General features: G+C 48.5%; 8 protein-coding genes across 8 annotated transcripts; 4 read left to right on the top strand and 4 right to left on the bottom strand.

The window, feature by feature from the left end:
• Positions 1-336: 336 nt before the first annotated feature.
• Positions 337-3,209, top strand: GIQ15_03140 (uncharacterized protein; the record flags this gene model as incomplete). Its single annotated transcript, XM_033550557.1, has 2 exons — positions 337-658; positions 727-3,209. The coding sequence occupies 2 exons, from the start codon at positions 337-339 to the stop codon at positions 3,207-3,209; spliced, it is 2,805 nt and encodes a 934-aa protein (XP_033407718.1).
• A 3,129-nt stretch (positions 3,210-6,338) lies between these two features.
• GIQ15_03139 (RTA1 domain-containing protein) lies at positions 6,339-7,247 on the top strand (the record flags this gene model as incomplete). Its single annotated transcript, XM_033550556.1, has 2 exons — positions 6,339-6,654; positions 6,718-7,247. The coding sequence occupies 2 exons, from the start codon at positions 6,339-6,341 to the stop codon at positions 7,245-7,247; spliced, it is 846 nt and encodes a 281-aa protein (XP_033407717.1).
• A 374-nt stretch (positions 7,248-7,621) lies between these two features.
• GIQ15_03138 (KES1) lies at positions 7,622-10,270 on the bottom strand (the record flags this gene model as incomplete). Its single annotated transcript, XM_033550555.1, has 5 exons — positions 7,622-8,473; positions 8,533-8,587; positions 8,658-8,983; positions 9,052-9,133; positions 9,645-10,270. The coding sequence occupies 5 exons, from the start codon at positions 10,268-10,270 to the stop codon at positions 7,622-7,624; spliced, it is 1,941 nt and encodes a 646-aa protein (XP_033407716.1).
• A 1,059-nt stretch (positions 10,271-11,329) lies between these two features.
• Positions 11,330-12,121, top strand: GIQ15_03137 (uncharacterized protein; the record flags this gene model as incomplete). Its single annotated transcript, XM_033550554.1, has 2 exons — positions 11,330-11,855; positions 11,925-12,121. 2 exons carry the CDS (start codon positions 11,330-11,332, stop codon positions 12,119-12,121), a joined length of 723 nt encoding a protein of 240 aa, XP_033407715.1.
• Positions 12,122-12,603: 482 nt separating this feature from the next.
• Positions 12,604-13,854, bottom strand: GIQ15_03136 (uncharacterized protein; the record flags this gene model as incomplete). Its single annotated transcript, XM_033550553.1, has 3 exons — positions 12,604-12,705; positions 12,764-13,632; positions 13,710-13,854. 3 exons carry the CDS (start codon positions 13,852-13,854, stop codon positions 12,604-12,606), a joined length of 1,116 nt encoding a protein of 371 aa, XP_033407714.1.
• Positions 13,855-14,444: 590 nt separating this feature from the next.
• Positions 14,445-15,498, bottom strand: GIQ15_03135 (histone chaperone ASF1; the record flags this gene model as incomplete). Its single annotated transcript, XM_033550552.1, has 4 exons — positions 14,445-14,841; positions 14,911-15,219; positions 15,287-15,326; positions 15,390-15,498. The coding sequence occupies 4 exons, from the start codon at positions 15,496-15,498 to the stop codon at positions 14,445-14,447; spliced, it is 855 nt and encodes a 284-aa protein (XP_033407713.1).
• Positions 15,499-16,188: 690 nt separating this feature from the next.
• On the top strand, positions 16,189-19,496 carry GIQ15_03134 (mRNA 3'-end-processing protein rna14; the record flags this gene model as incomplete). Its single annotated transcript, XM_033550551.1, has 6 exons — positions 16,189-17,049; positions 17,127-17,242; positions 17,291-17,558; positions 17,626-18,631; positions 18,689-19,414; positions 19,474-19,496. 6 exons carry the CDS (start codon positions 16,189-16,191, stop codon positions 19,494-19,496), a joined length of 3,000 nt encoding a protein of 999 aa, XP_033407712.1.
• Positions 19,497-20,572: 1,076 nt separating this feature from the next.
• Positions 20,573-21,430, bottom strand: GIQ15_03133 (uncharacterized protein; the record flags this gene model as incomplete). Its single annotated transcript, XM_033550550.1, has 3 exons — positions 20,573-20,951; positions 21,005-21,179; positions 21,274-21,430. 3 exons carry the CDS (start codon positions 21,428-21,430, stop codon positions 20,573-20,575), a joined length of 711 nt encoding a protein of 236 aa, XP_033407711.1.
• Positions 21,431-21,460: the final 30 nt, after the last annotated feature.

The raw sequence follows: 21,460 nt of genomic DNA, 5'->3' as shown, positions 1-21,460 counted from the left end.
GCGTAATCAGCCGGAAAAAGCCTTTCCCTTGGCCATCGCGAAACTTGCCTCACGCAAACGACCAACCCAGCTTCATCTTCGACTTCATCTTCAGCTTCAACCTCGCCTTCATCCTCTTCTTCCCTACATCTCTGTTCGTCTGCTTACACCGTCCTGCATTATCTCGCTGCTCTGCCCGCCGCTAGAGCGAGAGGCTGTGCTCGTCTAAAGCTGTTTTTGGCAGCCGAAAATTCTCCCTGGAACTCGCCCTGCCCTCACACGACCTGCTGCATCTCAGCAGTCCTCGACCCTCACGCCCTTTCGTAACGTCTGTTTCTTCTACAACAATTCCCAGCCATGTCTGAGGTGCAATCAAGGCCGGCTGCCTCGCGTGGGCGCGGCTCAGCGCGCGGTGGACGGGGTGGCCACATCTCCAGAGGCGGACGGGGAGGCGCCAGGTCGACGACGACAGCAAAGCCTGCCAGCCAGGAGATGGACGACCAGACGAACACCACCTCATACGAAGACGAAGGAGAGATTGGCCAGCTGAAGAAGAAGCACGCTGGCAGCCTGTCGACCATAAAGGAGCTCTTCGCTGACTGGACAGACGAAGACCTGGTTTTCGCTCTTGAGGATGCTAACGGAGACCTAGAGGTCGCCATTGAGCGCATCACAGAAGGTTTGTCGTCTATCTGTCTATCTACCTACTACTACCCGGTGGACTGCTTATTGAACTGTCTGGTCTAGGAAACGTCTCTCAGTGGGGTGAAGTAAAGAAGAAAAATACTGATCGCACCCGGCAAAAGATCACCACCAAGGACGCTCAGCCTGCCTCAGGAGAGCAGAACGCCCCTCCGCCACGGGCAGGACGTGGACGCGGAGGGTTTGACGTGCGTGGCCGTGGCCGTGGTGACCGTGGACGTGCTGGTCGTGGCGGGCGAGCTGGTTCCCATGCTGTTCAGCCTACTCAGGCCAACGGCACCGTCCCTCAACAGTCGACCCCCCAACCCACCACAGATGCTTGGGACTCTACTACGCCTGCCGTGGAGCCATCTGCGCCTGTAGAGGCCCCTGCTGTCGAGACAAAACCTCAGCCAGAATGGAATTCTCAGGAGGCTCCCAAGGCGTCGACGGACCAATCCCAGAAGAGCAGCTTGATCCCTGAAGGTTCGAAGAGAGGATGGGCCAGTCTATTCGCGAAGCCGGCTCCGGAGCCTGTAAAGGAGCCCCCATTGCCTGTTGCCCCAAGTGCTCCGGAGAAGCCAGTTGAAGCTCCTGTTGAATCGCATATTCCTGAACCCGCCGTCGCCGTCCCAGAACCGGAACCTCAACCCGCCGAAGAACAGCAGCAACCACAGCAACAACCACAACCACAACCACCACAGCCACAGCCACAGCCAGTATCTAAACCCATCGAACAACCAAAGCCCGTCATTCCAGTACCCCAACAGCAACCACCGCCTCCATCTGTACCTGTCCCCGCCGAACCTGAAACCCCTGCTCAACCTGACACCGAAACAGCTACTGACATCGAAAAGGAATCTGCTCCACAGCAACAAAAGCCACAGCCTCAAGCTCGAACTCCAGCTACCTCTTATGCCTATCCCAAGGGCCCTGCCACCGGCTCTACGCGCGGACCTAACTTCCAGCGCCGTGTTATGGAACAGCAAGAAGCCGTCGTGATGCCTGAAAACCACGCTGTCGACCGTGCAGCTGTCCAATTCGGTAGCATGGGATTGAACGGATCTATTGACGATGTTAACATTGATGAAGAAAGAGAAGAACCAGAAACCCGCCCTCAGCCTCCTCAGCACTCTCCTGTTGCCCCCCGCGCCTCTCTCCCTCCCTCCACGAGACCTATGGGTGCGCCTGAACCCGCCGCTACCGCTCCACGACCCGCTCCCGGCCTCCCCCCAGCCCCTGTCGCCTCTGCGGACACCCCATTCAATGACTTCTCTCGATATGGCGATGCCCAGAAGCAATATGATATCTTCAACCAGCAAGCCGATCAACAAGCTCAACCTCAGAACCAAGAGACTTTCTCCAACCAGGGCATGCCATCTCAACCTACCGCAGTCACAACCGCTGCCGATTACTCCGCCTTCTACGGTGCAGACCAATCCCGCAACCCATACTACTATAGCGCATATGGCCAGCCTCAGGACCCCACCGCAAGCCAGCGCGCCGGAGCTGGATTCTCGACCACCGGAGCGGAGTCACAACCCCAAGTTCCTGCCTCTCAACCTCCAGGCCGTTATGCGCATGCTGAAGCACCAAACAGTGGCCAAAACACCCCCCAGCCTGCCGTTCCAGGTCAAGTGCAATCCGCCCAACAGCCATCGCACCACATGCCTCAAACCCAGGGAGCACACGCAGGATTCAACTACGGATATCCCTACTACTCTAACCCTCACTACCCGAACGCATACATGACCCAGATGACCCAGCATCAGCAACACCAGTATGGTCGAAACCGTCCCATGTACGACGATGCCCGACGATACGAGGAACAGCAGCAGCAGCAGCAACAGCAGCAGCAACAACACTACCTTCCTCACGGATCCCAGTTTGCTTACGGCAACCAGTACGCCCCATATGGCAAAGGCGGAATGTATAACCAACAACCCCAGCAGCACGGATTTGGCTACGAATCCTCTCCCGCCAACACTGCCGCATTCAACCAGACTGCCGCTCCACAGCGTGACTCTGCTACCTACGGACGCGCTGGCTCCGCGCAACCTTCCGATGCTCAACAGCAGCAGTCAACCGGCGCCACCGCATTTGGCGGCATCCCAGATGTCTTTGGTCGTACCCAATCTGGATTTGGCCAAAACCAGCCCATCCCCTCGCAACAGCCCACCAGCGCTGACGAGACTGGCAGCGCCAAAGCCTACGACTCCTCGAAAACTGGCGGCCCCTCTCCATCCGTTTCGCACGTCAACCGTCCCGGTTCGGCAGCTAACAACGCACCCCACCAGCCCACCACCACTGGACAGTCTGGCCTTCCTCCAGTTCCCGCCGCGCAGCAAGCCAACCAACAAGCCTTTGGCGGCTATCCTCACCTCAACCAGCAGTATAGTGGTCTAGGAAGTCTGGGTGCCCACCAAGCCGGTACCACTCAATCTCACCACCAGGCAACGGCATACAACAACTACGGCGCCGGATTCGGCAGCAACTACTACGGTAACAACGGCCGTGGTGGCGGCTGGGGCGGAAACTACGGCCATTAAGCGTGACGCTTAGAAGAAAAACTGGCCATGCCACCTGGGGAAATGTCTGAGGAATCCTAAAGAAAAACAACTACGAAAAATGAAAGGGACATGAAAAGAACGAAAACGAATTAAATGGAAAAGAAATATGGGAATTGGTGGAACTTTTTTTTTACTATTACTTCTCCTCTTTTTTCTCCTCTCTATCTCTCTTACTCTCTTGCTCCGCTCTACTCTACTCTGCGCTGACTTGACCTGAACCATCACTTATCTCTTTTTGCGATTGGGGAATGGGGAAATGGGAATGTTGCTGTACCTTTTTTTGTTTTTACTATTTTTTTTTTCTCTCTCCATTATGCGATGCGTTTAACTTTTACCTTTTTTACTTATTTCCTCTTTACATTTTCCTGGGAGCCTGGCTATGAACAACTTTTCTTTCTCTCTCTCTCTCTCTGTGTGTGTGTGTGTGTTTCTGTTTTGCCTGTTTTACAGGCTTTCATCCAAATCAATATTCACTTTTTTTTAGTTGTTTGCTAACTGCGCATCCGCCTATTAGCAAACACATCATTCAGATTGGCTTCTTCATGATTTGATACGCTGAAATTATTATGTGCCTTAATCTCTTCTATCTCTCTACCCCTCTTTATCTCTTCCCTCCGATCGCCTGGGATAGTGATTTTTAATCTAATCAATGGAGGAGAAAAAGCCACTCCTGCAGAAAGAAACGAAAGCAAGGCTTCATGAAAAGAAAAGAAATTGTTTTTTTTTTTTAGTTTGTTGGTCTTTTTTTTTTCTCTTTGTCGCCTTCTTTGATGTCCCGTTACAACCTATCATATCGTTGTATTCGCTTTGGTCGTTTGTTCCGCCTACCTGCTACGCCTCAACTCCTCATTTCCAGTCCATGATCAGTGGTCAAAAACTGGTTTTCATGTATTATCAGTTCTTTGCTCTAGGCTGTTGTCCTCGCCGTTTTATTTTATATCCCTTCCACCCCCTTTTTTTCTTTCTACCTTTGTATTCTGAAATAACATGCATTCATCCGCAACAGACTGCTGCATCTTAGGATAAAATGAGAACAAGGTTGACTCATGCATAATTTCTAGCCCTTGCATACTTGATGTAGTACGAGTAGGTTCTTAGATTGTGGACGGGGACTGTATAGCAGGTTGTTCTAAGTTCAGATTTCCACGAGGGCAATGGGATATATAAGGGTATATATAACCTCCGCTGGACCTGGTACTCCCTCATCTAATAGTAGCTAAGGACTAAGTGTTCTGAGAATATTCGACATAACTTACGGCCTGCCAAAGTTGAAGCCTGTTACATCGTGCAAGTAAAGGAGGTTGGTTTAAAAATAACGAGCCCTTCTCTTGATTTCAATGTAGGGCGTGTGGTAGTGACAATGGTACACCTGTATGATATACTCAAAGCCGTAGGTCAGAATAATAATTTATGGGAGAACTAGAGCTAGGAAGCGGAACGTCAAGATTTGGAGGCAGAAGTGAATATAATTTGCTGGGTGATCTGGATGAATCTTTTCTCTTAACGAATTACGGATTCAACTATCTCCTCGCACGTCGACTCTGGCCAATGAACGCCAAATTCTCCATGTTCGCTCTCCCCCGCAGTAAGATTATTAACGATAGCTTGAATCTTGATATGAAGGTAACAGACACCTCAAGTCAGGCCAATTACCAGGTTATAGAGGACTCCAAAGACAGTCAAATTATATCAGCTAATGATGACTATGGCCAGCGCTCGGCCGATTACCTTGACCGTTTCGAAGCAGAAAAGCTTTCTGCTTACTTCCAAGGTTACTATCGGCGTCTATAGGGTTGTTAAATACCTAGGTAGGTATCTCATTTGGCGGAGGGAAAGAGGGAGCTAGCCACGGAGTATTTTCTAAAGGAGAATTTTTAATGGCCAAACTTAGTAACTTAATAGCTAGCTAGGAGGTCCTAGGTATAAAGAGGAAATTTATAGGAAGAGAAAGAAAGGAAGAGCAAGACCAGCGTCTTTCAGCTCGATATCAGCCCGTTTGTTGTTTGATATCAGGCCTGTTGATACTGGATATTTAGGGTAGGGTTAGGTGGTTGACTTTCTGACCAATAAAAGACCCCGAAAATACCACCAAGACTGTATTATATAATATGAAATTTGTCCAATAAAATTGCGGAATTCTAGCCAATCATATAATTTAGAGAAAACTTATAAATATAGCAACTTGAGCTTGATGTTATCCGCACCAATTCCCCTATGGAAGAACCAGACTCCAAACCTCTATCCAGGTGAGGGAACGTCAGCAACTGTGTCGCGGTACATGAATAGCCTCCAAGCCTCGATTCAAGTGGGCCATCGATGCTGTTGTGCACTCTAATCCTTGCTGCATGTCTGGTGGAGCTAAACGAGTAATGCGAACGAACTGCGCTGGGGCTCAGCGGCCACATCGACTTGCTGGGAGGTGACGACAGCAACATGCGTGTACTCTCTCATCCTTCAGAAAGACTCGAGCAAGGGTTACGTCTTAGTGCTCCGTCAGAGCGAAGAATCTCACCGCGCCTTTCAGTTAGTCCTTCGTATTGGCTCGCATTCGTCGCAATTGATTTTGACCATAGCTTGAGGCTTGCCGCAAGCTCAGTGAGGTTTCAGTCTCGAAATAGAATCCGTCTAGGGTTCTGGACGGCCGTGGGATCTGATACCCGCTCTCCTATAGATTGAGGGACGCGTTATCTACAGCCGTTTCGAGATGAATATGTATATATTCATCTTTATTCCTCGGGATGTTTCTTCTGATTCTGTTTCTATCATCAAAGCAATAGAACCTTCAGTCTCTCTTTCATTTATTCCCTCGGTGTTGATTTATATCAGATTCAGCATACCGGTTTGAGCATTGAGAGCTTCGTTTGTTTTAAACAATGAGTTCGTGTGATGGAATTGACTTCATCAATAATGAAGATGTGCCATGGCAATATTGTCCGACATTCGCACCCGCAGTTGTCTTTGCTGTATTCTTTTCCTGACCACTATAACCCATATCATACAGGCCATCACGTTTAAAAAGGTACTGAACGAAACCATCCCATCTTTTATGATAGAATTGGCAACCTTCTAACTCAAGTTGCTCCACAGTTTTTCTCCTGGGTCATCATTATGGGTGGTGCTTGGGAAGCTACTGCTTATGCCCTCCGAGCCGCGGGTTCAATGAACTTATATCAGAAGGGATTCGGATATCCCCATCATATCCTAATTGCCCTTGCCCCTCTCTGGATAAACGCATACGTCTACATGGTTCTCGGACGCATGGTGCACTTCTTCCTCCCCGACCAGAGATGTTTCGGCATCTCGGCGCGGAAGCTGACAGTTATCTTCGTCTGTCTGGATATCGTTGCCTTTCTCACTCAGGGGGCGTCGAGCAGCCTTCTGAATTCCGATAGTGCAAACAGTATCAAAATCGGAATTAACCTTTGTAAGTTTTATCTTTTACCTTGAAATAGACTATGAGTGTTGCCTTTCTAACTTTGACATATAGATATGGGCGGTATTGGGCTCCAGGAACTATTCATTCTAATTTTCGTGGGCCTCGCAATTCGGTTCCAAAAGAAAATGACCATCGTCGAAAAAACGGATTGCCCACAGTACGCCTGGCGGCCACTTCTTTACACCGTCTACACATCTTTACTCCTAATCACCATCCGAATCATTTACCGACTCATTGAATTCTCAGGTGGTCTTCATTCAGCCATCGCCACAAACGAAGCGGCGTTTTACGCTCTAGATGCAGCTCCCATGTTCCTTGCTCTTGTCGCATTCAATATCTTCCATCCAGGAAGATTCCTCGTTGGCCCCGGGAGCGAGTTTGAGAAGAAACCGAAGCAGGATAAGAAACGCAAAAACAAGAAGAGAAATAAGTCAGCTAGCGGCAAGTGGATTTTGGATAGTGATGGCCAGGGTCAATTTGAGGAGCTACCTCTTCATGAATCTCAGAGGGGTCATGATTCACATGAGCATCAGTCCTTCGCTCCCCCAGAGAGGAGACAGACCTTTTCTAGGATGAGCTGATTTCATGTTTTCATAAATTATCCCCTCTTTATAAAAAACTTCATGTTTCCTTTATGTCTGTTTTTAGCGCATATTAGATATTTCCTATTTGCATATATGCATGATTTTGAGCAGATTGTACGAAGGGGAACGTTGGAAGAATATGCTATTTGTTTATTATACTATACTATCTCTTCTCTATATAATGTAAATAGATAATAATAGACCGAAAAATACCCATCATTATGATAAACCCTACCGCTGTTCTAGCGGCTATGTGACGCAATGATAGCAGGTGCAAAAAATTGATGTGTAACGCATAAGACAAGCTTTAATATGCAGAGAAGTAAGACGGGAAGCGTAGGGTGAATGTTTTAAAATGAGGCCGTCATAAATTATTGCGTTGGCTTTGTATTAACGGCAAGGCCAACGCCATGCACGGAGTCAGCGTGGTACGGTGACTTGGCGCCTTCAGCTCGAGAGGCATCAAATCTCCAGACACCGCCAGTTTTATCAGAATCGATTAAACTAGACGGCGACGATGATGCGCCATCAGCATCGAGGCCGGCCATTTTCAAAAGCTTTTTAAAAGTTTCGTTCTCTTTGTTGTTCCCGTCATTACCATCCAGGTTAATGCGCTGGAAGAACCGTCTCTCCCATTCTCGTCCTTCTTCAGCCTCAACCTTTCGCAGCTCTCTTTGCGCATTTTCTATCTTCGACTTGGCCGCTGAGAGCGCATCCATGTCTCCCTTTTCGACCGCGGCTGCAACGTCTTTCCACGCTCGTCTAGATTCGTATATATCCTGCTCTTCAATTGGAGAAATCGTGAAAGCGGAGGTCTTGGACTTCTTAACATCAAATCTATCAACCTCTTTCTTGCTTGAAGCATCTTTTATAACAAATGATTCAGACCATTGGCCATCAACAGTGTATAGTGGGCGTTTTTCTCCCTCACTGTGCTTGTATAGAATGGCATTGAAACTGTTTTTCTTGCCGCTAACCCAGCCACGGCCGGAGTAGTCGATCTTCGCCATATATCCTGTTGAGCTGGCAATATAAGTGGATTTGTTGAGTTCGACAAATGGGGTGCCGTAAATCAAAGATTCGATGTGTAAAGATGGGAGGGAAATAAGGTACGTTTCCTTTTCGGAGGAGCCGGGTGTTGGGAACGACAAGAGGGCGTGACCGATCTGCTTCACGTTGATCGTATTTGAAAAGGACGCTTTCTGTGCATTATATCCTTGTAGCTACCCATTCTATGTTAGTTGTATAAGGTTAAAAAAAAAAACTCTTGATGAGAACTAACCTGGACACCATGTTTTTTATTTTCAACTGTGTAAGCAGTGACTGGAGGGTGGTGGCTATAACATACGACATTAGCAATGTAGCTTTGGGTGTGAAAGATTCCAAGGCAACCGGTGTATTCCATACTTCACTTGTTCACTATACAACAGAGTATCACCAATGTCTCCGTCATCTGCCCACTTTCCTAAATATAGTTCACCCAGGAACGGATTCAACGGCTTTTTCTCGCTCCCTAGCTTCTCGCTTCTGCTACAATACTGTTGATGCAAAGTACTGAGGAACCATTTCAAAACCAGCAAGGCGCGTTTTTGCGGGTCCTGCTCGCGTGACGGTGCGACCAACAGGCTGGGGTGCTCGGCCCAGTACGCAGAGAACTCGACCAGGGAGGTAGACGAGATAATAAAAGGGGGAGCCGTCAGGGATGATAGATCACCGTTAAAAGATGCAATAGACTGTGGTTTATATCAGAATGAATTCCCCAGCATTCCGTGTAATGCCCTCACAGGCCGGGGGAACTTACCTTGAGGAAAGTAGCCCAAGATCCCTTGCTAGAGGCAGGAACGCCAGAGCCAACATCCTTTGACGACGACATCGTTTCCGCACTGTTGGATTAACTGGTTTATAGAAGTATGAAAATTGTGTAAAGGGGTGGTGTGGTGGCTTTGCGGTGGACGGCCTGGCTTTATGCTTATGTGCCTTTTTCGCTGTGGGGAAAGTCACGACGTCACTTTCCTTGGCGTTGAGTCCCCGATATGGACTAGTCCCGCGATCGGGTTCCTGATGACATAATACACTTCTCACTGCGCATTTCGGGAGCATATCCCGTATTTATATATCTGCTGGTAGGATACTGGGGATGTAGATTTTAAGGAGAGTGAATGGTTAATGATAGGATGGTCTCCTAGCTTGAAGAGCCGTCTTGTCGTCTCTCGTGCTGGCAACCTATTACATAAGTCTAGATAACATTACATGTGATTTAGTGAATGGCTGGGAATGGGTTCGCTGAAGGGACACGACCAGACTACTTCAGTTTGGGTAGTCAAGGCGGTCGTGGTGTGTGTGGATTTGGGCAGTCTCCTAGGCCGGGGGGAGTATCCGGATGGATATGCACACTGATGGTATAAGTCCTCCAATTGTCGGGGGCTCATGTTCCGGGTGACTGTATTCCGCAAGAGGAAGAGCTCTCGTTCACGGGCTTCCTCAATGTCTAGCTTCCTAACCGCGTCTACTGCCCTATGAGCGTCCCTAGTAACATTCAACAGGTTCTTCAAGCTGGTGGTGCCATCCACTGAGGACTTCACAGCCTTCCTTCTAACTTCGCTGTCCTGGAGACCCTTAGCCCAGGTCTCTAAGATAGTGTTCAGGAGAATACGGTCACCTCCGGTTAGCTGAGCGGACTCGGGGGCGTCTTTGGGTGGTGCATCCTCAATACCCGCGAGGGAGATTAGGGCCTGACCCCGCTCGTAGTATTGGGTGAGAGATTCGTCCTCCTTCTGTTTTAGCAAGGACAGTTCTTCGCTAAAGGATAACGGGATGGCGTCTGCCTCAGGCCCCGGGAATCTCGAACATAGGCGGTCTTTGATCGTGTCTAGGGCTACTTGAGTACCTAAGGCCCACAGTCTCCTGACTTCAGCGTCCCTTACCATCCACTCCTGGGCTTTGCCGATGAGGAGTACCCTCAGTGCTTTTAGGTAAATCTTGGGGGGGACAGCTGGGGGACTCAAGCTGTTGTCCACCATTGACTGCATCTCCTAGTCAAGACGGTCCAGCCATAATTCTGCTCCCCCATACTCCGCTCCGGAGAACTGGCCGCTCAGGCGGAAGTCTGGGAGATGGACGAAGACGTTCTCTCTCAACATAATAGGATCTAAAGGGGGGTGACTGTGGTACGAGAGGTCCTAAAGGAGGGGTTCCGGGGACAATGGCTCTTCCGACGGGGATTAGGATTCCTCTGACGAGTTATCAAGGAGTAGGCTACTAATAGCTATGACTCTATACGCCCTTAACTACTCCTGCGGCTCCTGCGGGCTCGTCCGCTGGCTTCGGAGGCTTGCAATTTCCTATAAGGAGGCCAAGCACGACTCTTTTGGAGGGGTTGCCGCTATCCACTACGACGGTGTTTCTAAAAGAAATGAACTGTCTAGGGACAACGGGTATTGGCAACAGAAGGGTATTGTCTTCGTCTCTTCTCAAGTAAACTGAGGATCTTGTAGTGGAAGGTTTGGGGAGGGCTAGGGTCCCCTGTAGTTAGGGAACTGCTGAGAATCCCTGACGGTTGTCCCGGAGAGGAGATGGTCAACTGCTGGCGGTAATGGTGGCTTATCTTAATGGTCTGTTTAGTGCTGAGTTCCTTGAGGAGCTTTGGGCAGGCCTAATAATTAGATATTGACCGTTATGGGGGACTCTGAAGCTTGCAGAATGTAATTATGGATGAAAGTGGTTTTTTTGGATCGATTGGTGATGATGAGGCCTGAGTTCCCCGGGTTTTTGAGGAATTTCATGATGACGTCACATGTTGAATCACGTGATGCTAATACAGGGTTATTTATCACGTGTAGTCACGAGACCACACTTTATGCGCTTATGTAAGGTGTAAGTCACGTGTATGTCTTATTGCCGCCTTAAGATAAAGATAAGAACGCGAGAACGCGTCTGCGGAACTTCGTGGTTAAAAGACCGACACGAGTATCTATATGCTCGACCAATCTATGATATCTCCCCAGACATACCAATATATCATCCGATAAGATACCAGCTGCGTATACTTACGATAGTGTGAACTGCCATTGAATTGCAACATGTTCGCCTTTGCTCCGGCCTTTCCACAGCCAACGTTCTCCCCGCGGCTCGCCTCTCATCACCAGTTCGCCGTAACTGCCACATGCCCTATGTCGGACCAGAATACCCCCATAACCCCAAAGAATAGATCAAGCCGAGATACAAACCATACAAACCAATTCAGTCCGACACCCTTCACCTTCTCGCTTTCTTCCCCGGCAGCCCCGGCAAGCCCAGCAGCCATACACCCGGCTTCCTCGCCATCACATTTCGCCCAGCGATATGCAGCAACCATAAGCCGACCTGCCGCACGAGTGACAGAGCGACAATCCAGAGAAACGCGACGAGATGCTTTTTTGAACAGAGTCAAACGCGGTCGTCGTGCGAACCAGTTTGACGCGCGAAGTGATCAGATCCAGAGAAATGATTTCTTAGAGCAGCAGAAGCGATTTGAGGAGGAGATGGCGAAGTCAGGTCCTCAAATTGAGTATTTGGAGGATGGCGATGAGGATGAAGCGGAGGAGTATCTTGCTGAGCAGGATGAAGGTGAGATCAAGACTCGGTCTTAGTTCTTGCTATCGTTCTTTAATTGAGCAGCTCTAACTAAAGATATAGATTTTGACGAAGCGTTATTGGAAGACTTTATTGCCGAGGAGGAAAACGAGTATATGGCTTTAGTTGAGGATGCGCCGGGGAATGGAGCCGGCGGAGAGTCACTTGATAGTGACATGTTCGACGATGATATGCTAGTTGAGCTTCTCGATCGAATTGAGTCCAAATCCCACCATCAGATGGATACATCGGGATCCTAACACGGTTTCTTGCATTCTCTTTGCAGCCTACATTTCGGCCGGATGGCACGGCGTTAATGTGCTTGGTACTGCTCATTACTATTACGCCAAAGAAACCAGAACACCCAAGGGTACAGTTGGGGGTTGATCTCAAAATCTGGACATATACAAATGGGCTGCTTACATATCGACGGATATTGTCCAGGCGTATCCTAAGGCGATATCTGTGGTTTGAACTTCAGTTTCGACTTGATTTTGGCGCTAGGCCGGTTTATTCAAGAGCACTTTGAAGTCATGGCTCTCTACGGCAGCTTTCTACCTGCCACATTCAAACGGCGTTGGTTTTGGCTGGTAACTGGTTTTGCTTTTCCATGTCCTACGCTCTCTGGGAATGGGAAGTAAATAAAGACGACCACTAATACGGGGTATCCCATTTTATGTACAATACATTGGCAGGCTTGAATATATTAAAACCGGTGCGCACCGGACTGGTTATCCTATTGTTATTGCGGGGCGCAGCCATCTTGACCTAATGCCTGGAGTTTGGCTTCGTCCATGAAAGGAGCCGATATAAGGTCATCTGGAGGGCTGCCAGCGGCTTGCATCTAATTGACAAGTCAGCACAGATCCAACGATACAATATAATGTTGATTGTTCACATACCTTCTGCATTCTCTCCCATATATAAGCTCTATCCTCAGGCTTGTCATCTGAGAAGCTCTTCTCTTCGAACTTCTTGATGATATCAGACACCAGCGAAGCCTGCAACTCGTATCTTTCTAGGTCTTCCTTCCCTACCTTCTCCTTATTCTCTTTCAACCAAGGCCCGAATTTATCGTCCAGTTCCTTCAGAGGCTCGTACAGCATTTCCTTGTTAGATAACTGTTCCATGATGCCCATGAAAAGCTTGTCGAGGTTTCCGTCATCCCCTTCGCCGGCACCAGCTAGACCTCCGCCTTCCATTGCCTTGAGTATCTGCATAAGCACATCTTCGTTTCCACCCTCGTTAACCTCGGCAGCGGCCTTGTTGCCTGATTCCTGCATCCGCTCCATCGTCTTTTGAATGGTCTCTTGGAAGTTTTCTTCTCCCTTCTTCGAGGATGAGGGTTGAGTACTCGTAGCTTTTGCCGTAGTTTTCGGGCCATCCACGCTGGGAATAGTGTCTCCTCCGGTCATTAGTTCTTCACCCATCATCAGCTTCATCACATCTTCCATTGTAAATCCCTTCTTCTCGAGCTCTTCGGTCAGCGCATTCCAATCTTCGTTCCCTGGAAATGGTGGCAACCCTGGTATCTCTGCAGATTTCCCCTTCGGAGTGTCTCCCACCGCAGCTGGTCCACTGGCGTCAGCGGAGGCAGAGGCGCCCATCAACTCAGCCATGCCAGCTTCTAGTTGTTTTAGTAGCGCTTCTTGGTCTGCGCTCGATAGTTCCGTATTCGCCTCTACTTGTTTTTCTATAGATTCTGTTTTTATTCCGTCTGCCTGTGTATGTTGCGAAGCATTCTTCGACGCAGAGAAATCATCGAGTACATCTGCAGAATGATCAGCGAAACCGGCCATTTTTCCAAAGTGAATCCAGCTCATTCGTTTTATAAATAGATGTGCTTACCGTCTAGCTCTTCCCAGTCTGAGTCCTCCTCATCTCCTTGTGTAGGCGCCTTACTGCTGACCTCTACTGGCTTTGGAGGTTGAGTTTCAACTGGCGCTCTGCTCTCTTCTTTATCCGCCGGCGCGGGCGCGGTCGTATCGGCCATTTTGCGTATGAATGCTCCAGGACGGGAATGCAATAAAACCAAGTAATAGGAGTGTCCTCTAGCTTTCGATCTCCTGCTGGCTTGCGTGGAAGAATAATGTGTAGATGCAAGCGAGTTGCATGTAGCTTTGCATGGATGTTCGAGGGTTAATTATTTTAAGGTGGCGGCCCCTCCTTGGTGCCTCGGCTCGAGCCTCTTGACCTCCGTGAATCAGGAGAACCCTTCAGGTCACTCGCGATGCTTACTTCGCTGTCTCTTGTTTGGGATAGAGGAAGAAAAGGAGGATGGCATCTTCAGGCTTGGGATCGTACCTTGGACGGACCAGATAGATCCAGCAAGCCGCCTACGCTGCTATGGGTGGCATGGATATTGAAAAACGAAGAACCTCTACAAACACAGATCAGCGGACATTGTTTAGCAGTTGCACTGTTGAAAATATTCATGGAATTTATAATAGCCTGGGATATAACAGAATATAGTATATGTTGCAACTAAACAGACGCCAGTTAAATCATAAAATGTGCATGCATTCGTAACCAACACGATGGTTCCCCGCCAAATGATGGTATCACTCTCTTGCCAAATTTTATTCAATGGACCATAACTTCAGACTGCTGCTGAGGCTGGGCGGTGGCCTTGGGATCAGAAGGATTGTTGTCTGCCGGGTCTCCATCACCCATCTCCACGTCTTCGTCGCCCTCTTCCTCGTCGTTATCTTCCTCGCTCTCACTACTCTCCGCTTCCAGGTCTTCACTGCCAGCATCGTCTTCGTCATCGTCGGCATTGCCCTCCTCGGCATTAGCGGGACCTTCTTCAATTTCCATGCCGTCGGGGTTCACTTCCTCTTTGTCGAGCTCCTCGAGCTCCTTTTCGAGGGCTGCCTGAAGCTCAACCTCTTCAGCGCCATATGCCGCACCATCGTCATCCAATGCATCCACATCGGGCTGGTCTGGTGGATATTCCGCAGGTGCGGAATCCTCTGAGTCCCTGTTTTCGAGTACTCTAGTTAGTAACTGGTAGAGAATATTAGAAAAAGCAGGCACATCATAAACTGACCATTTGATCGCGAATCGCGTTACTCGGGGCTTCTTCGCCAGGACATTACGGACAACTCTCTCGATAATTGGTTTCGTAGGTGGCTCCGCGTTCAGCTCTTCCGAGTCATATTCATTATTCACGTAGTATCCAACACGGACGAACTCTCTCCCATCGTAGCTACACGTGAGGAGGATGACAGTGACTCCCAGGATCTCAGAGGTGGGAATTCTCTTCAAGTCTGGAGGGTCAGCCTCGAATATGAATTTGTTGACGCCGACTGGAATTGGCCCAACTAATAACGAATCCAGTTCTTGGTCGTACTCGGATCTAATCAGTCAGCCTTCCCACCTTCTTTTCGAAGACCACAAACGCGAGGAACAGCACTGAGACTTACGAGGTCGCAGATCCAACATAGGTGAGTTTCCACTCCAGATCTAGAGGTAAGACGTCAGTCTAGGATCAAGATTTTGCATCTTCCCGCCAGCCATCCAACGTACCCTTCTGTAGCTGCTCGAGGCACTCGAATGTGATCTCAAACTCGTACGGAGCGGTGAACGGTGCAGGATTGTTCACCACCCGTACACCAAGCAGAGAAACGACAGACATGGTGGAAATATATATTAATCAGGGCTGGATGAGACGGTAAATTGGTCTACCGCTGCCTTTATCGAGAGATTGCGTGTGCAGGCGAGAGGGCGAGTGCTGTGTTGTCGAGGTGGGGGTTCGTCGAACTGAAGATGCGTTAAAAAGGCGATTTTCGACGTGACGCGGAAACAATTAAGGAAGTTTCGCGTTTCCAGGCAGCATCACGTGATATCACCATTGAACAGCCTGCGCAGGTGAATAGATATGTTCAAAGAGTCAAGTCAGGATGTATGAAGTGGTATGTATTTCGGGAGTGTTGGTCGAATAATGTTCTTTGTACTGATACACTCGCTTCCTCGCCCCCTCGCTGTCTCACTGCGCCAACTCACTGCAGCTCTGCGAACTGCGACCTTTGTCCTTCACCTTTCTCACGTGACCACCAGCGAGATCAAGCTTTAACAACACAAAAAGACGCTGGGAAGCTTGCTGAAGTTTTCACAAACCAGCCTCACTGACGGCGGGCAGATTCTCTTGCTTTTACACCCAGCCAGACCCTTGTATTTATTGGCAAAGGCGCCTTTTTTTAATTCATTTCTCGAAGGTTGGTGAAGAGCACTGCGTTTATCCCGTCATTCGACTCTGCTAACTGACTTGCTTCTCACTTCTAGATAGACGACCCGGGATACCACATTTCCTTTCTAAATAGACAATATGGCGGAGGAGGGAGCTGAATATGGGGTTTTGCAGTCGCAGGCTTTGAATGCAGATGCTGAAGCTGCAGGCGACTCGGACTCGGACGATTATGATCCCTCTGAAACAATTCAAGAGCAGTTTTCTGCAAATATAGCAGCCTCAAATCACAATACGATTCCTCATATGTCTCCTTTTGTCAGCTCTTCAACCCCAACTCCTGCTCCGGGGCCTAATTTGCCTGAAAAATTGCCCCAGGATGCCCATAGCAATGATTCTGCCTTTCTGCTTCCCCCATCAGGAGGCGAGTCCAAAGCCTCTACCGCAATATCCCAGATTGGTGTCTTTGAGGAGGGATCAACTGGTGAAGAAGATGGAGGGGACGCTGAGTACGAGCCGCCAGCTGCGGCTTTATCAGCTCAAGTTCAGAATTCAATATCTACTTCTGCAGACATGTCTCAGCGCTCTGTTTCTGAAAATATAAATGAACCTGTTTCACAATTCCATGTACAGCAGCAAAATATTGCCTCAGATCAAAACACTCCACATGTTTCCATTAATTTTCCTGCTTCTGATTCTCATGTTGATCATTCAGTGCACAACGATGGCACACTTAAACCCACGCAAGGGGAATCGAAGCTACCGGGTCGATCCGCCGCTCAGTCAGCCAACAGCTCTCTTCCTTCGACGCCTCCAGTTGCGGCTACTTCAAGAACTCGCCTCCCCCATGACCGCTTGGGCATCCTAGAGGACAGAATACAAGCCGATCCCCGTGGCGATACGGATGCATGGCTAGAATTAATTAGCGAACACCGCAGCAGAAACAAGCTCGACAGTGCCAGGCAGGTGTACGAGAGGGTTTTCAAGGTCTTCCCCTCGGCGGTGCGTTTCTATTACCATTGAATCAAAAAAAAACTGATGCAATATATAAAAAGAGAATTCTAATGTTTTTACTCTAGGCCGAGCAATGGGTTGAATACGCCACCATGGAATCTGAAAACAACGAACTATACAAGTTGGAACAGATATTTACAAAATGCCTACTATCCATTCCTAATGTTCAGTTGTGGTCGTTGTATTTGGATTATGTGCGTCGGCGTAATAATTTAACCACTGATTCTAGCGGGGACGCAAGACGTACTATTTCATCAGCATATGACCTTGCACTCCAGCATATTGGCATCGACAAAGATTCCGGAAACATCTGGGTCGATTACATCCAATTTCTTCGTTCCGGGCCTGGAAACATCGGAGGTTCCGGCTGGCAAGATCAACAGAAAATGGATCTGCTGAGGAAGGCGTACCAACGGGCAATTTGCATTCCCACTCAAGCTGTGAATACGCTTTGGAAAGAATATGATCAATTTGAGATGGGCTTAAACAAGTTGACGGTAAGTGGAACATCTGGCATTATAATTGTTCACGTTTCACTGACTCTCCTCCTCTTGATGGGTTTAGGGACGCAAATTTATACAAGATAAATCCCCGTCATATATGACGGCTAGGAGCTCTTATACGGAACTTCAAAACATTACCAGAGATCTTGTCAGGTTATCTCTCCCCCGACTTCCCCCAGCCCCTGGCTACGAGGGAGACTATTCTTTCTCGAAGCAGGTTGAAATATGGAAACGCTGGATACAGTGGGAAAAGGATGATCCTCTGGTTCTCAAGGAAGAAGACCCGGCCAGCTACAAGCAGCGGACTCTATACGTCTATAAACAGTCCTTAATGGCCTTGAGATTTGTGCCTGAAATGTTTTTTGATACTGCGGATTTTTGCTTCCAAAACGGCATGGAAACTGAAGGAAACGACTTTTTGAAACAGGGAATAGAAGCGAACCCGGAAAGCTGTCTTCTCGCCTTTAAGCGCGCCGACCGACTGGAACTATCTAGCGCCTCGGAGCAGGATCCCAAGAAGCGTGGCGCTCGAGTCAGAGAGCCTTATGATAAGTTACTTGATGCACTCTATGAGTTGATTGGACAGGTTAGGGCGCAAGAAGCGACAGATCTTGCGAGGGTCGAAGAACAGGCTGCGCAAGGTGATCAGGAGCTACCGGTACTACATGAAAACGATGATGACGAAGATGAAACGGACAACCCCCGGACACACGAAAGCGCTAAAGCGAAGGAGATTGAGTCAGTGAAGAAAGAATATGCTGGGAAAATCGGCGTCCTCTCTAAAGCGGTTTCGTTTGTCTGGATTGCATTGATGCGAGCAATGCGTCGTATTCAAGGTAAAGGCAAACCTGGCGAAATCGCAGGATCCCGCCAGATATTTGCCGATGCGCGTAAACGTGGACGGATTACGAGTGACGTTTACATTGCCAGTGCCTTGTTGGAATATCATTGTTATAAGGACCCAGCAGCAACCAAAATCTTTGAGAGGGGAGCAAAGCTTTTCCCAGAGGATGAGGTTTTTGCGTTGGAGTATCTGAAACATCTTATCGATATTAACGATATTACAAGTATGGCATTCCTACCCCATGATTGTTTATATACATTCTTTACTAACTGTTCTCTAGATGCACGAGCTGTGTTCGAAACCACCGTTCGAAGACTCACTTCAAATCCAGAAAACGTTGCCAAGGCAAAACCAATCTTCGCCTTTTTACATGAATATGAATCTCGATATGGAGACCTCGTACAGATAAACAATCTCGAGTCCCGGATGAGAGAGCTATTCCCGGAGGATCCAACTCTTAAACAGTTTGCCCATCGATTCTCAGCCCCCTCCTTTGACCCAACCACCTTCCAGCCAGTCCTATCACCAAGCCAGTTAAAGCCTAGAACTATGATATCTCTTGAAGAGCCTAGTTCCCGCCATAGCTCGCCTGCTATCCGTCACCCTACTACCACTACACACTCCCCTAAACGATCATTCCCTCTTGACGAATATGGCGATGAACCAAGCCGACCCAGAAAATTCATCCGTGCCGAATCTCCCCTAAAAGGTGCCGCTGGAAGACGTGACCAGCAAAAACGACTCCAGTCCAATGGTTCTAGTGGAGGGCCAGCTCCTTCTAGGGTAAAGCAACAACAGCCACCACAGCAGCCTTCGGCAGGGCCTCTACCAAGAGATGTTGTGTATCTTTTGAGCATTATCCCGCCCGCGTCTACGTATGATGCAACTAGATTCTCGCCAGAGATGATGGTCAACCTCCTCCGACAAGTTGAACTGCCTTCCAGTGTATCGCAGCTTCGACTTCCCCCGCAGCAAACTGGTGGTGCGCATCAGCGCCACCAATACGGTATGTACCTACCTTTGAGTAATGCACTTCAAACCCAACTTACTAACTGAGTACTGCAGGTGGCTATCGTCCGAACGCATAGAACCTGGTCTGTTGCTGTAACATATTGGAGGCTACCGTGCGACAACAGACCAATGACTGGAATTTTCCTCGCATTTAAAGCATGATGGTATCACTTGTAACATAGCCTTTATTTCCTTTGGGGTCTTGCATGGTAGGGTTTGCGCATTCATTAGAGCTTGAATACTGGGGCGACCTGGGCAGCTATGTATCAGAATTGCTGGGAAAGTTGAAAAGGCTACGAGTTTTTAGCCTCCTACTGTTCCTAAACGCACTATTATCGGCTGTAAAATATATCTATTTCCTAATTAATATGAACACGCCTATTTAATTGACCTATCTCTTTGCGCTGTCCGGAGACAATGCGAACCTGGCAGGAGTTCTTCAACATTCCTGCATCCACCACTGAACACGCATAAACATACTGCCGACTTACACATGTTTACCCTCTGCTCGAAAGTGGTGGACAATAGATTCCGGGTATCCGAGAAATTGAGCTATTCTATGGGGCTGTACAATTAGATGTCGTCAAATATTAAATAGTAGTACTCCGTAGAATTACACCTAATCCTATGTGTCTTCGTGGAAAACGGTAGTGACCTTTTGGTTAGGATAGCCAAACGATCCGTGGACCTTCCAAGGAACTGTTCAAGGCGTCCTGTCCGCGACTTTTGCTCCAGCCATGCGCTATGTCGAGAGTATTGTAAATGGTCACATCCATACATGTTGCCAATAACCCCCCATTTGCTCATTCCACCCTAAGGATACGTGTTTGTTGTAGATATATAAATCACGCCGACCATCGCCAGTGCTCGGATAATTCAGTGGCAAGCAGAGTGGGTATTGGGCGATCCAACGGCATGAAAACGCGCACATGATGATAATAATGGCTTCTTCCCCAGGTTGGGCAGCTTTAGTCATCGATATTTTCGTTTGAAGTCGTCTGTGGCCATGCTCGAGGGTTATTCGTATTCACTTAGATCCAACAATCACCGGTATCAAGCAATGATACGCCTAAAACCGAGATACAGCGCGCATAACTTCAAATACGCACACGCCGTAAGTCTTTAATATAGAGCTCTAGATTTATCTTCGGGGTCAGATATCATCTAATGCATCATCATCGAGAACCAGATTCTCAAGCTTCTCATCGCTTGCCCAGTCAACTCCACTAGCAGCGATAGAAGCACTAACTATACGCTTTACCCGAGTCCAGTCTGCTTTTTTCTGCCTGTTCTCTGTTTTCAGGCTGTCAAGTTCCTCTTTGAGCTGAGGATCAGATATCTCGTCCTCTGGCGACTTCTCGCTGTTGGTAAGCTCAAGTAGAGACTGGACTAGCTCCTGATTCTGCTTGATGCTTTGCATATTAGAGGCCTCAGCATTGGATAGCTCTCGAATACATGAGGTATGTGAAGTGACAAGGTTTTCATAGGCGAGAGAAAGAACATCACGCCGGTTAATTAGCGGAAGTAGCGCCCTAGTAAATTGTGAGCTAACTGTGAAGGATGGTTGATGCGAGGTTATGCATACTTCTCGAGCGGCGACGAAGGCACCGAATGAACAGCTTGTATGCTGGGTTCAGTCATGAGTACGCTTTCAACCACCTTTCTCTGGACCGAGAGCTTTGCCCTGACCTGGAGGAGTTCGCGCTCAGCTTCTTCCAGCTTCGCGTCAACGTCATCCACATCTCTATCCTCAGAAAGTCCTATATTAAGTATATCTAGTTAGCATTATCCGTGCAGTCATATTCCGAGACATATTTCAACACATAAACCGATGTTTTAAGGGGGCAACCGCACGCTGATTCAACAGTGCTTCCTCCAGCTGCTGTTCAAATACACGGTCGTAGAGCTCCAGTATTTCTGCTTCTTTCTGCGAGAACGAGAACCCGTCCGCGGCTTCGTCTCGGGTCGCGAGGTCAATAAGAGCCCTTGCCGGCGCCTCCAGGCTGGCCATCGTGTCTCTGCCTCTTCCCTGAGCCATGGA

Source organism: Arthroderma uncinatum (genome assembly GCF_011692745.1).
Source record: "Arthroderma uncinatum strain CBS 119779 chromosome Unknown scaffold2, whole genome shotgun sequence".
NCBI classification, from domain to species: domain Eukaryota; kingdom Fungi; phylum Ascomycota; class Eurotiomycetes; order Onygenales; family Arthrodermataceae; genus Arthroderma; species Arthroderma uncinatum.
Note: the sequence above shows the minus strand (reverse complement) of the source record. Positions and strands in the feature narration are given on the sequence as shown.